This window comes from Drosophila takahashii, chromosome 2L (genome assembly GCF_030179915.1).
Source record: "Drosophila takahashii strain IR98-3 E-12201 chromosome 2L, DtakHiC1v2, whole genome shotgun sequence".
In the NCBI taxonomy this organism is placed as follows: domain Eukaryota; kingdom Metazoa; phylum Arthropoda; class Insecta; order Diptera; family Drosophilidae; genus Drosophila; species Drosophila takahashii.
Genome location: NC_091678.1, coordinates 24,165,951 through 24,177,973, shown reverse-complemented (window position 1 = coordinate 24,177,973; position 12,023 = coordinate 24,165,951). Strand labels below are relative to the sequence as shown.

General features: G+C 40.8%; 2 protein-coding genes and 1 long non-coding RNA gene across 3 annotated transcripts; 2 read left to right on the top strand and 1 right to left on the bottom strand.

Moving 5' to 3' along the window:
- The first annotated feature begins 13 nt into the window (after positions 1–13).
- On the top strand, positions 14–2,321 carry LOC108062975 (prolyl 4-hydroxylase subunit alpha-2). Its single transcript, XM_017149876.3, has 8 exons — positions 14–248; positions 307–461; positions 538–688; positions 742–938; positions 1,001–1,521; positions 1,599–1,643; positions 1,933–2,098; positions 2,162–2,321. Exons 1-8 carry the CDS (start codon positions 40–42, stop codon positions 2,218–2,220), a joined length of 1,503 nt encoding a protein of 500 aa, XP_017005365.2. The 5' UTR covers positions 14–39; the 3' UTR covers positions 2,221–2,321.
- Positions 2,322–2,452: 131 nt separating this feature from the next.
- On the bottom strand, positions 2,453–11,735 carry Oatp26F (Organic anion transporting polypeptide 26F). The gene is made up of 7 exons (XM_017149891.3): positions 11,200–11,735; positions 6,870–7,186; positions 6,638–6,806; positions 5,257–5,359; positions 3,172–4,101; positions 2,700–2,888; positions 2,453–2,628 (listed from the first exon to the last, which is right to left on the bottom strand). Exons 1-7 carry the CDS (start codon positions 11,432–11,434, stop codon positions 2,505–2,507), a joined length of 2,067 nt encoding a protein of 688 aa, XP_017005380.2. The 5' UTR covers positions 11,435–11,735; the 3' UTR covers positions 2,453–2,504.
- LOC138914951 (uncharacterized) lies at positions 9,367–10,130 on the top strand. The gene is made up of 2 exons (XR_011420653.1): positions 9,367–9,710; positions 9,796–10,130. It is a non-coding gene; the product is annotated as an uncharacterized lncRNA (long non-coding RNA).
- Positions 11,736–12,023: the final 288 nt, after the last annotated feature.

The following is a 12,023-nucleotide window of genomic DNA, read 5'->3' as shown; positions in this document are numbered from 1 at the left end:
TTTCGGGCGTGGAATATGTAATGTATATTCTGGTCTAGAATGATTCTTTTAACGCTGGATTCTATTTGGTTCAACTTTATTCCTTTATTTTTATTAACTTTTTGCGAAACAGAAGGAAAACCAAAGGAAGTGATCTATACAAATTCGATTCGAGCCCTGTCTGAGCTTCGGGAGATTGAAAATTCCTATATGGAGCATTTGACAAACTATGTTACCCTTCTGCACCAGAAAGTCGAAAGTTTGCGAATGTATGATATTCCACAATCTTTCCAAATAATTAGTAATTACAGTAAAACTATCCATCAGGTTTATTAATTCTGATGAACATGAGAATCTTCATAATACGGAAGATCGCATTCAATATTTGTCCAATCCATTAAATACCTTGGGTCTTGTAAGACGAGCTCATGAAGATTGGCCCAAGTTGATTGCTTACATCAAGAATCCAGATCCTGCAAAGGGTATAATACATATATTGAAAGAATGAAAAAGCGGCACTAAATATTCAGGGCTACTTGCTAATTTAACTAATTGCAGTTGAGATTGAAGAAATGGATAAGCTTGTAAATCGAACACCCACTGCGGAGGATATGCAAGAGGCCTTGTTGGGAATGGAAAGGATTGAGCACTTTTATGACCTGAAGTCATCGGATATGGCCAAGGGTCTTTTGGCGGGCCAACAGCTGCAGTAAGAAAGTGAAGTAGATTTAGCATAAGCATCTAAATAAGTTAAGCATTTAGAACCCGAATGTCCGCTCCCGATTGCCTGGCTATGGCGGACTATATGTACAACAGATCAGAATTTCGACTGAGTGCCCAGTGGTATCGGTTAGCTTTGAGTGTTTTTAGAGAGCCCCCGAATAGTATTGCTCGCCAATTCTATCTTCCAAAGCGAGAAGAGCTACAAAAAATGTTCATCATAAGTCGGCTTCAAGAGGGCGAGTATAAAAAAAAATTAATAATTATGTAACTCCTATTAAAATAAATAACTTACAACCAGGTTCGCTTGACAGCATCAGCGACTATCTGAGGGAACTATCCGAAGAGCCAGGGACTCCACTGGCCCACTTAAAGCCGAAGCCACCTACCTCTGACATTGAACGGGGCTGCAGGGGAAAGTTTCCACCAGGTCCTCGACTGGTGTGTCGCTACAATAGCACCACAACACCATTTATGCGAATAGCTCCTCTCAAGGAGGAGGAGATCAGCAGGAACCCGCTTATCTGGCTATATCACGATGTGATCTACAACAGTGAGATTGCTCAACTGACGAATTTGACCCGAGATGAGATGATCCTGGGCACTACTGATAACTACACAACTCCAGACCAGGTCAGTCGTCTTTTTTACGTAAAAGTCACCGACGACGATGGCGGCAATTTGGACAAGACATTGATAAATCGCATGGCGGATATATCGGGGCTCGATGTTGGCAATACAACTTCATTGGCCAGAATTAATTATGGCTTGGGTAGTTACTTTCCAGAGCACAGCGACTACGTAGACCCCAGACTTCATCCGGCAAGTAACCTGTTGATATACAGAAGCAAATCGTTTAATATATATATTTTGTTTTTATCCACAATCCTATTAACTAGGAACTGAGCGAGGAAGGTGACCGACTAATGACTTTTTTGTTCTATGTAAGTACCTATTTGTTTTGACATTAAAACAAATCAAATTTTAAAAGTAAAGGATTAGAAACCAGCAGTTAGAAAAACACACTTTGGAAGGTAAAACTTCCATGTAAAAACCGCTAGCTAAAGAATTAATTTAGAAGTGATTAAGACTGTGGCGGATTCAGGATTTGGTTGTACACACATTTAGTTGCTTACTTTTTGAATATCACAATTCTTTTTACTTTTCTGGTACTTATTCCTCTTTAAAAATCCCCATTTTTATTCCTTTCTATGTTGCTGCTATTTTCACCAGGTGACCGATGTTCCATTGGGTGGTGCCACTATTTTTCCGGACGCAAAACTAGCCATTCAGCCGAAGAAGGGTTCGGCCTTGTTCTGGTACAATCTGCACAATAATGGCGAACCAAACCCATTGACCAGGCACGCCGTTTGTCCCATGATCCTGGGCAGCCGGTGGGGTAAGTTCCTAAAAGGACCTCAAACTAAGAACAAATATCAACTCAATTATTTTAAACTTTCAGTTCTAGTCAAGAGCATGTTGAACTATGAGCAAATGTTTACAAAACCCTGTTACAAGTAGCAAGTATATAAATATCAATTGGAATAAAACAATTCTGTGTTCTGTTTTAAAAGCTACACAAATAGTTTTAATAGTTACTTCAAATGGCAAATAATATTGTGATAAGCTGGATTATGAGCTGAACCATTAATACGATTCCCATTGGTAAAGTTAAAATACTTCTTAAGTCAGTAGCTAATCGATTAAAAATGCTAGCCAGTTAATGATGAGCCACAATATGAGCCAAATGGCTGGCTGGGTCGATTATTTTCCATTTCAGTTCGATGGTTAATGCTAAAAACTCCTTAATTACTCTCTTCCTTTCCATTTGCATTCGATGTCTTCATGGGTGGTACGTAAAACCACCAGGCACACGTAAAGAAGACTACGGAACCCAGTTTGCAGATCAACGCCAATAGCCACATATAACTACAAAAATGATGGTAATTAATAATGATAAAGAAATATTTGTATGGGAAATACAAATCTAACAATCTTACCGGCTGATATAGAAATTATCGTAAACGAGGCAGGCTCCTCCACCATCCTTATCGCAGGACTCCTGCCACAAAATGCAAGACTCATCGATCAGGGCTCCGAAAATTAGTGGAGCAGGTATGGTGCCCAGCAGACGCACCTTTATCCATTGCAGGCCCAGAGCGAAGGAGCGCTGATCATCCTGAACACATCTGCAAGCAATGGATACTAATTATGGTTACAAATTATAGGGCACTACATAATAATTTACATAATTAAAGAAAATTTGATCTTAGAAATAGCGGAAAAAAAATTCTGAAAATGAGTACGAAGTTCTAAGGACTGGGAAATTAAAAAACACAAAGTCTTAAAAATATCGTCCTTAAATCTGTGGTTTTTCCTTGATTTAACTACAAGGAAATCTCTTTGATTTTTGTGGTTTACAGATATAATAATTACATTTTGGAATATGTAAAATATCAAAAGTGCACCCACCTCAGAGTGGCTGACAGGGCGGGCATAGTGGCGAGGAAGGTGAAGACCATCAAAATGAAGCAGAGGGCCACGAAGATCGGCAGGGTCTGGCATGTGGAGTCGCACTTGAGGTTGGTGGCTTCCGGGCGGAAGTGGGACGTACTGCCCTCGTCCACCCAGCCGACGCTTTCGATGCAGCTGCAGTTGTGGTAGCGCTTCAGGCTGTCCACGTGCTCCTCCTGGGCACATCCTGCGAAGCAGGGACTGTAGTACATGACGCCATTGACGCCACAGATGGGATCATAGTTCGTGCGGCTGCAGCCGCAGTTGGAGTTGCATCTCGCCTCCAAAGCGGGTGCATCGCTTCTGGCCTCCAAATTGTAACCTGTTGTGACGCCAGCGAACTTTGGATTTGGGCAGGACACCAGGAAGCAGATGGTGAACAGGGCCGCCACCACAGTGGCCATCAGGCACATCTTGATGATTCCCCTGCAGGCCAGATTCCACTTCTTGACCAAGTAGCCGCCGAGGAAGGTGCCACCACCACCCGCCGGAACCGTGATCAGACCCATTACCAGGGCCGAGTGCATGGGCGAAATGCTGAACTGGTTTTCGATCTGCTTGGGCAGGAATGCCGCGAATCCGGCTATCACCAGACCCTCAGTGGCCCCGGCCAGGTTCAGGAAAAAAAACGTGGGATTTCCCAGCAGTTTGAGTACCGCGCGGGGAAGTTGAGCCAGTCCGCGGGCCACTTCACCACTGGACCCCTCAGTCTCCGATATGGTTGCATGCGCCTCGGAAACCCTTTCCAGCTGCAGCTTTTCCGCCCCGGGTAGCAATTTCGGATAGCCGAAGATGGGCAGGGCTATTAGGAGGCACATGGCGGCTGCGAAAATGAAGCCCAGCCACCAGGCTCCAATCCACACCTTGCTGTCGCTGGTCAGGCTGAGTCTGCAAGGGGAAAGATTAGACTCAGATTAATTAATTTAACTCCCAAGCCAATATTATTAAATTTATTTTATAAAATCTCATACGTACATACTTATTTTTATCTAAAAGGTCTTGTTAAGATAGAATATCGGCGACACCACGCTAATTCTGTTTTGTACTTTAAAATGTATATTAATTCTTCTTTTGTTGGTTAGCTGAGTAACGGGTTTCTAATAGTCGAGCCATTCGACTATAGCGTTCTTTCACTTTAAATTCCTAAAATAAATAATCTGAACTGCTTTTCTACACCCAAAAAAATCGAAATGAAACGTAGATCGATTTTACATTATTTAAGATTAAGATTAAGATATGTAAAAGAAAATATTCTACTCTAAGGACAACTGAAATTATCAAGAAAACTAATAATTTTAAGGTGATTGCTTATTCTTCATTGCTTACACATAACCGGACTCAAAACCCTTATTTTCCGTAACTTTTATAATTTACTCTCTAAATTTTCCACTTTTCCGGCTTTTTAAATTAACTTGAATGGGAATTTATATTTTCCGCTGAATTTATCTTTTCAGCGGTGGCTACAAAAGGTCGCCAAAAGTATTTGTTTAGCCCTAACCACTCGTAAACATGTACAAAATCATAAACAAAATTTCCATGTTCTCGACATAATTTACGAAAGCGGGGGATGGGGGTTGGGGGTTGGGGGTTGAGCAGACAATATGACTTATGGCATCACCTTGACAATAAGCCATGCGGTTGTATCCGTGCGGATTCGGATGCAGATGGCTTGCCGCTCTGCTCTGGAATACGGCAGTCCTTGTGACTCCTTCCTCCTTGCCACCCACACCTGGGCGCCGAGAAGGTGAATCAAACAAATGCTCATTCTCATTCGCACCTTATTTCCTCGTTGTCAGCGGGAATGTTGTTTTATTACTCTCTGGAGATATTTACACGGCGAGGTGCTTTGTGGCATTTGCCGTTGCCGGGTAACAAATAAGCTCCGCAGCAGCCCCCGTTCCCTTCCCCGCCCTCATTCCTCCCTTTTCCCGCCCTTAAAGTCACCTGCTCTTTATCTCCATCAGCACTCACTCACTCATTCATCGTGGGGCACTAAGTCGCTCGATTAATAACAATCATAGCCAGCTTATAAGATGCACTTACTGGGCTGGGTCCACGCTCATCCAATCCGTGTAGATGAGCAGCAACTGTCCTCCGAAAACGTAGCCAATCGCAGGTCCAACGGTGGCCATTGTGTAGTAAATGCCTGCGAAAACAAACTTCTCAATTAAACTTCAATATTAACGGTTTAATTTGTCAACGAGTCATAGTTCAACTAAATATCATTATCAGACATTTGCAAGGAACAAGACTTCGATTGAGACCCTCGTTCCTACAGTGCGTTACAAAATGCTAAGTCGCTAAGAATACGGCTTGATTTGAAATAGAAAGTCCTTTAAAAATTTATGTTCTTAAAGTTAAACTAATGGTTTCTAAAAATGTATAATATAGATGTAATATACAACCAAATTTTTAAATAAATTTAAGTTCACTTTTTAAATATAATAATCAAAAATGAGTTATATTGAAATTTTGTATTACATGCTGACACTTTAAGGGCCGTTTTCTCGTCCGATGGTTAAATTTAAAGTAAGGTTAGAACCTTAAAATCGTATGGGAAATCAGAGTTTTAACCCTACTTTAAATTTAACAGGCGGACGAGAAAACGGGCCTAAACATTTCTTTTTTCTGAAATACAATACAATACAAAAAAGAATCATTTAACCCTTAAAACTTTATAAATAATGTTAAATCTTTAAATTTTCAATCTAAATAAATAAATTATACAAAATACGAGATCAACCTTTTAGAGGTTCTAGATTTTAATGCAGAATAATCTAAGATAGGAGTAGCCATTTTGCGGATGGTTCTTTTATTTATTTATCTTTGAAACGCACCGTGCAATCAGTTCCTTGAGCACCCCTCCAGCTCCAAATGGAGTGAAACTCCCAGGAAGAAGCGAATTTCAATTGTCTCAATGCCAGACAGCGATATCCAAAGAGGCAAAGAGGACGCTGGTCGGGTTTGATAATTTCACTGTCGTCTTTGGATGGCACGATAAACCTAACTAAGAGGCAATAAATTTCCGCTGCCGTCGGCTCTTCCTCAGACCCGCGTCTCAACTGAGTCAGCAACAATCTGGCTCTTTAAAATTGGGTCAACAGGGGTAAGGAAGTCGGCTGACACGAGACTCTAGACATGAGACCCAAACCAAACACCCGGGAGGATTTTCGGATCGCAAACAGTAAATAGTATTTGCTCCCTTTGTAGCCGACGTCGTTTGCCAATAAGGCGAATAAAAATAAATATTCATGTGTGAGAGCAACTAGCAGATACTTTGATATCTTTGATATCGTATAAGGACCACCAATACCGAACCCCCCTCGGAAAGTGTGGGTATTTGTGCATACTTCATTTGTTGTGCGACTGCGGCAGACAAAAGTTTTTGCGCGTCTTATCAACGGCTGCGTCGTTTGCAACTTACCCAAGTAAACAGATGACATCTTCTTTGAGACGTTCTCATCGATATAAGTGACGCCCAGGGTGAAGAGGGGCGAGGCTCCGGCTCCGTGGAGCAGTTGGGCGGCCAGGAAGAGCCAGACCGTCCAGGTTAGACTCTCGCCCTCCCCCCAGCCATTTAGCTCGCAGGCGCTCTGCAAGGATATGGTTGGAATTAATAGGTATCCGGTTGGTAATCTCCATGTCACCCCCCTTACCATTGCCTGGCTGGAGTTGGCCTGCAATCCCGATACCTCACACACATTCGCCTCGGCAATGGTGGCCCGGTATTTGCCCACCAGGAAGTTGGGCAGCAGAAAGACCAGCGATCCCAGGCCCATCACGATCAGTCCGATGGCAATGAAGCGCGGCTTGGAGGCTCCTCGTCGTCCGCCGTAATAGGTGACCGGAACCAGACACGCGAAGGAGGCCAGGTCATAGCCGCTGGCCACCAGACCCATCTGTCGGGAGCGGAGTCCAAAACGCCGCTCAATTGTGGAGATGGACACATTGATCAGACCGTTTACTATGAGACCTAAAAAGAAAGAAATTTCAAAATCATTTTATCCATAAATCACATTAAAGAATATATGAAAGCATAATCATAAAATCCGTTTTAAATTTAGCAGTAAAAACTGAATAAATAGTAAATAATTTACTAGTAAAGCCTATGCGATTTCTACTAAGAAAAGGCTACGTCTTACCTACCGTTCCTCCTCCTTCAAGTACCATCCCCCATTCCAGAGTCATAAACATGAAGTTTGGACTCCAGCGAGGACCGTCAACAGATTGTCATATAATATTTGACTTGGAAAAGAGTAGGAGAGGGCGGAAGATAGTCCTGCTGATAATGGAGGTGGTTGAGTTGACTTGAGTGCCATGGGGCGGGTCATAAATTAAATATCTGTACGACAAATTGATTTTGAGGGCTTAGGCGAATTTTCTATCGTAAATAAATATCTGTTAGTTCTGGGCCCGCCCTTAACAACCTACAAAGCCATTGTTGCTCACAATATTTCTTTTTTTCTACGACGAATTCAATTTATTTTTCAATAATCGCCCCAAAGAAGACCTCTCCTGGTCATCTTTGGTTGGAAAGGTGACAGAAAGCGGGGAGGAAAGTTTACAAGAGGAAGTTGGTGGGAGGCGACACTTACAAGTCATTTACCCCACTAAATGCAATAATTTAATAAATCCCGAAGAAACCTTGAGGCGGGGCATTTTATACTCTGGAGTGGGAGTAAGTGTGTGACCTTTGGCTGGAAGTATACAGTGAAGTACATAGACTGCATTGGATACGTGACAATCTATGATTTTGCATGTGCATCGATTGACTTACGTCCTGGCTGGGACATGTGGGGTTGATCAAAGATTTAAACATTTTCATAATTAGCAGTAAAGATTTTTCTAGCAAATTAGTTTAAAATGGAAATTTTAATTAATATTTTTTTTCAATAAATATTCAAATAAAGAAAAAAAAATTATATCCACACTTCCTTTAATCAACTAATTGATACCCTCCATATAAAATACATTAATAAGCCAACCTAAGAGAGTTTTGGCTCTTCTTATACTTAGGATCATCCTTCGAATCGAAATGCACACATGTTCAGAATCACTCCCATTTCTAATATGAGTTATTTGACTAGCTTACTCATTTCCATTGAATGAGGCCGTATTCAAAGCCATAAAAAACAACAATAAACCATTTGAACTGGATGCACGACGAGAGCAGAACGCGGCAATCCAAAATTGTTGCGGATGATTTATGTTAATGCCGTGTCAACTGATTAATATTTTCGGTCACGTGCCGCCCCATCCGCATCCGTAAGCCGAGCCACAGGCGGGCAGGCCAACTCTGTGTCACCCACATCCACATCCAACCGGAAGTGTTCCCACGTCGAGGGTCACTAGGCAGAGTAGCCTAGTGCAACAGATGCCAGCAGGCCATTCGAGCTGCAAGAACTGCATGATTCAGTTTGCTTACAGCACACGGCCAAGGCATAAATACTGGACATTGATAAACATCCTGCAGGAGGTGTTCGCGTGAGTCACTCCCTCAAAGATCGTGGCCAAACCCAAGCAATTAAATACTTTAAATCCTTTTTTGTTTATTTTTGTATTAACCTACCGTGGGCTCTACACTTTTGGTCTCATTTGTGCCCTGAAAATTTGAGTTTTCATTTTATGAAACTTTTTGATAATTAACTTTTTGAATTGAATCTGTGGAAAAATCCAAATCCAAAATCCAAGGCATATTATTTACATACATTTTAATTTTATGTATCGTTCGTTAAAATAAAAAAATAATTAAACATGTAAAGAGTCTGTTAAAAGTAAAATTGAAGAAAATTATTTTTATGAAACTACTCCATTTATTTTTACTAATTTGATATGGAGGCTCAATATATTTTGTTAAACTTATACCAAAACAATTAATAATATTTTTTTAACTTTATTGCACTTTTGTTGGGATTGTGATTATCTATATTCCAGAAATTTTAAAACCTTTTTTAAAAAGTAGATGTTTTGTAATAAACAAAAGAAATGATAATTTTAACAGTTTTAAGCACAAAATTAAGTTTTTCATCACGTTTGCATCTTCGCTGGCAGCCATCCAAAAATGCTAAATCTGGCCTCCATCCAGCGAGTGCATTTCTGCACATTTTTGCATCCAATCTCTGGAACACAGCCTAATCCCCCGGAAATGCATAAACGTGTCGTCAGCTTTCGTGAAATTGGCGAATTTTAATTAACCGCTTGAACCCATTAGGAGTGGGAAACTAAAGCTGAAACTGAGCCGTAGCCATGGGCACCGGCACCAGTTCGGATCAGCCGGGGGATCTAAAGTTGGGTAAACAACGATTAACATTGTTTTGATTTATGCCGCTGCCCTCTCGCCCCTTCGGATTCCGGAGTAACCTAAAGCCTATGACAACGTCAAGAGGTTCGGGGCCTCAAACACCCACTCAAAACCCCTCGGATATCGCAGGCAAAACTGGGCCCATTTACACTTCAACGGGCCTTTCAAACTATTCAAAGTGCGGTGATTTTTTGAGGTTAATGCATCCTCGGGCTAGAGCATCATCAGCTCCCTCGGCTGCTCCGGGCAGATATTAATTTTTAATTCACTTCTATTCACAGAAACTCCAGCCGGGGACCCCACCTTCTTCCCAGCTCCTTGGTCGAATTCTTATCTGTTGCACACAGTCCTGCTGGCCGAGGCTGGGAATGCCCAGGATGCTAATGAAGCGATGCGGATGTGGATGTCCTCATCGCCTGCGCCTTTGCATTGTCTTAGCCAACTCGAGACTTCTGGGATACAGGCTCGCTAAAAGTTTGCTTGGCAAAAGTTTGTCTTGTAATCAAGAAAAATATGGCCATGTTGATTCAATATTTTGTAGAAACAAAAGGTGGACAGAAGTGTTTTTTAAGCCTTAAGCCGCAGCAAAATTTACATGGTTGGAAAAGGAAATTCAGTTTTTTTCTATGTCTAAAGTTCGGGTAATTACAGGCAATAATAAAACATAACATGTAAATTTAAAAAGAGTCACAAATCCTTTTAATTATAAAATTATAACTTACTCACTTTTCCAAATATCACCAGTTAACAAAATTAAATCATCCTCTTAATTCGTAAAACAAATTTCGGTTTTTGGGCGTGTATTTTTAAAGAAGCCACTTATGCCAGAGCTTTAGCATTTTTTCAAATTTTTTAACTTTGACAAGGTGTAGCTTCTAAACTGGAACTAAAACGGCATTATATTCCTGTAAAATTTACATCATACAAAAAATTGGAAGAGCCCATTTCTTAATCATGGAGATGAACTTTACTTTAAACCAAGGTTGCCTTCGAGTAGGAATAAGTCGATTTGATTTTGTAAACTGGTATATTTAATACTTGCTTTTAAGCGTCAACAGTTTCAGAGTTTTCAAAGGTTAAGATTTATATTATTTTGGCTTGAACTAAAACTTTAGTAGATATCAAAGATATTTCCTTGTGAACGGTCGACCGGACACTAAAAACTATTTTGGTGAAAACCCTTACACCAATCACATAAATTCATCGATCGTAGGAAAGGCAAAAAAGGGACTCTAAAAAAGTTTAATGTTTTGAAAACTACATTTATATTCCTTACTAAATATGCAAAAAAAATATATTTGTAATTAAATAAAACGAAAAAAATTAATTTGTATTTAAAATTGCATCAAAGCTCAAGTCTTTTGAATTCGTTAAATAAAAAAAAGAAAGTCCTATATCACTCTCACATATTACTACTATTTCGACTCACTGGCAAATAGAGGTGTAATTTGTTGATTTGTATAATCATTAAAAATGTATATTACTAAAAAATAATAATATTGAGTGTCCCAAAACAAAAAAGTATAATATCGAAATAATTTACTCCATGCAATGTAATTTTCGACTGCCTTAACCAAGAAGCAGCCCACGAAATTCAAGCAAAAAATAAGCGTAGGCGGAAAATTCGCGCGACGAACCATTTAACGGAATTAAGGAAGTATATAATCAGGGCAAGAGAATATCACCTTGAAGAGCACCGCCCCAGCAGAGCCAAAAAAGAGCCCACTTTGCGGTGCAGAAGCGCTGGAGCCACGCCGGATTCCAACCGCACCATCCGAATCGCTGGGTATCCGCATCCGAGTTTGCTCCCGAGGATGCACTTCCAACCCTACTGGAGCGGGCACTATTGTTATTGTTCACATTGGCGCACTTGGGTGCCACGGCAGTGTTCGAGTCCAGCTCAATATTTGCCTCAGACATGGTTTCACTTTCTTGTTCCGCACTATAATCACCGATTTAAATGCCACTGCGATCCGCACCGAGCAAAGGCCGGAAACTGACTGAGCTCAGATATTCAAAACGCCGCAGACAGAAGCTCAGACCGACTTTTCTGTTAAGGACTCGTCGCTAACAGGGCTCTGTTGAAGGAAACCAACCCTGCTATGCTGCCTCCCACCCACTCGGAACATCTCGGATTCATGAATGAAATCTTTTCGCCCCCACTCTCATTCAGTTCCTCTTATTTTACGGGCTGCACATATCAACAGTTGTCATGACGCTGCTTTCGTTATTATCTTGGGGTTCGTGTGGCAAAGTGGGGACAGGCGGGAAAAAAAACCGTTTTATTCAGATGAAAATGATAATTTTATTCTCTTTGGAAAATATTTAAACAGCACTTGCCTGATAAGTTGATATTTGCTTAAAACACACTACATGTAATTAGCGTACGCTTATTTGAACGGCAAATCTAATCGAACTTCATAGCCCTCAGACGATTTTTCAACTACCTTCCATTTAATATTATTTTTCCTTATAGCTTTGAAATTTTAGCTCTAAAATTGGATCCCCT

Bases quoted from the DNA above. Each gene is read 5' to 3' on its own strand.
- LOC108062975 (XM_017149876.3), top strand. From the start codon at position 40: ATGATTCTTTTAACGCTGGATTCTATTTGGTTCAACTTTATTCCTTTA. The intron at 462-537 runs GTATAATACATA...AACTAATTGCAG, and splicing joins GAATCCAGATCCTGCAAAGG to TTGAGATTGAAGAAATGGAT. The intron at 1,522-1,598 runs GCAAGTAACCTG...CCTATTAACTAG, and splicing joins TAGACCCCAGACTTCATCCG to GAACTGAGCGAGGAAGGTGA.
- Oatp26F (XM_017149891.3), bottom strand. From the start codon at position 11,434: ATGTCTGAGGCAAATATTGAGCTGGACTCGAACACTGCCGTGGCACCC. The intron at 7,187-11,199 runs GTGATATTCTCT...CTTTCTTTTTAG, and splicing joins CTGGGGCGGTGCTCTTCAAG to GTCTCATAGTAAACGGTCTG. The intron at 5,360-6,637 runs GTAAGTTGCAAA...TTGTTTTCGCAG, and splicing joins GATGTCATCTGTTTACTTGG to GCATTTACTACACAATGGCC.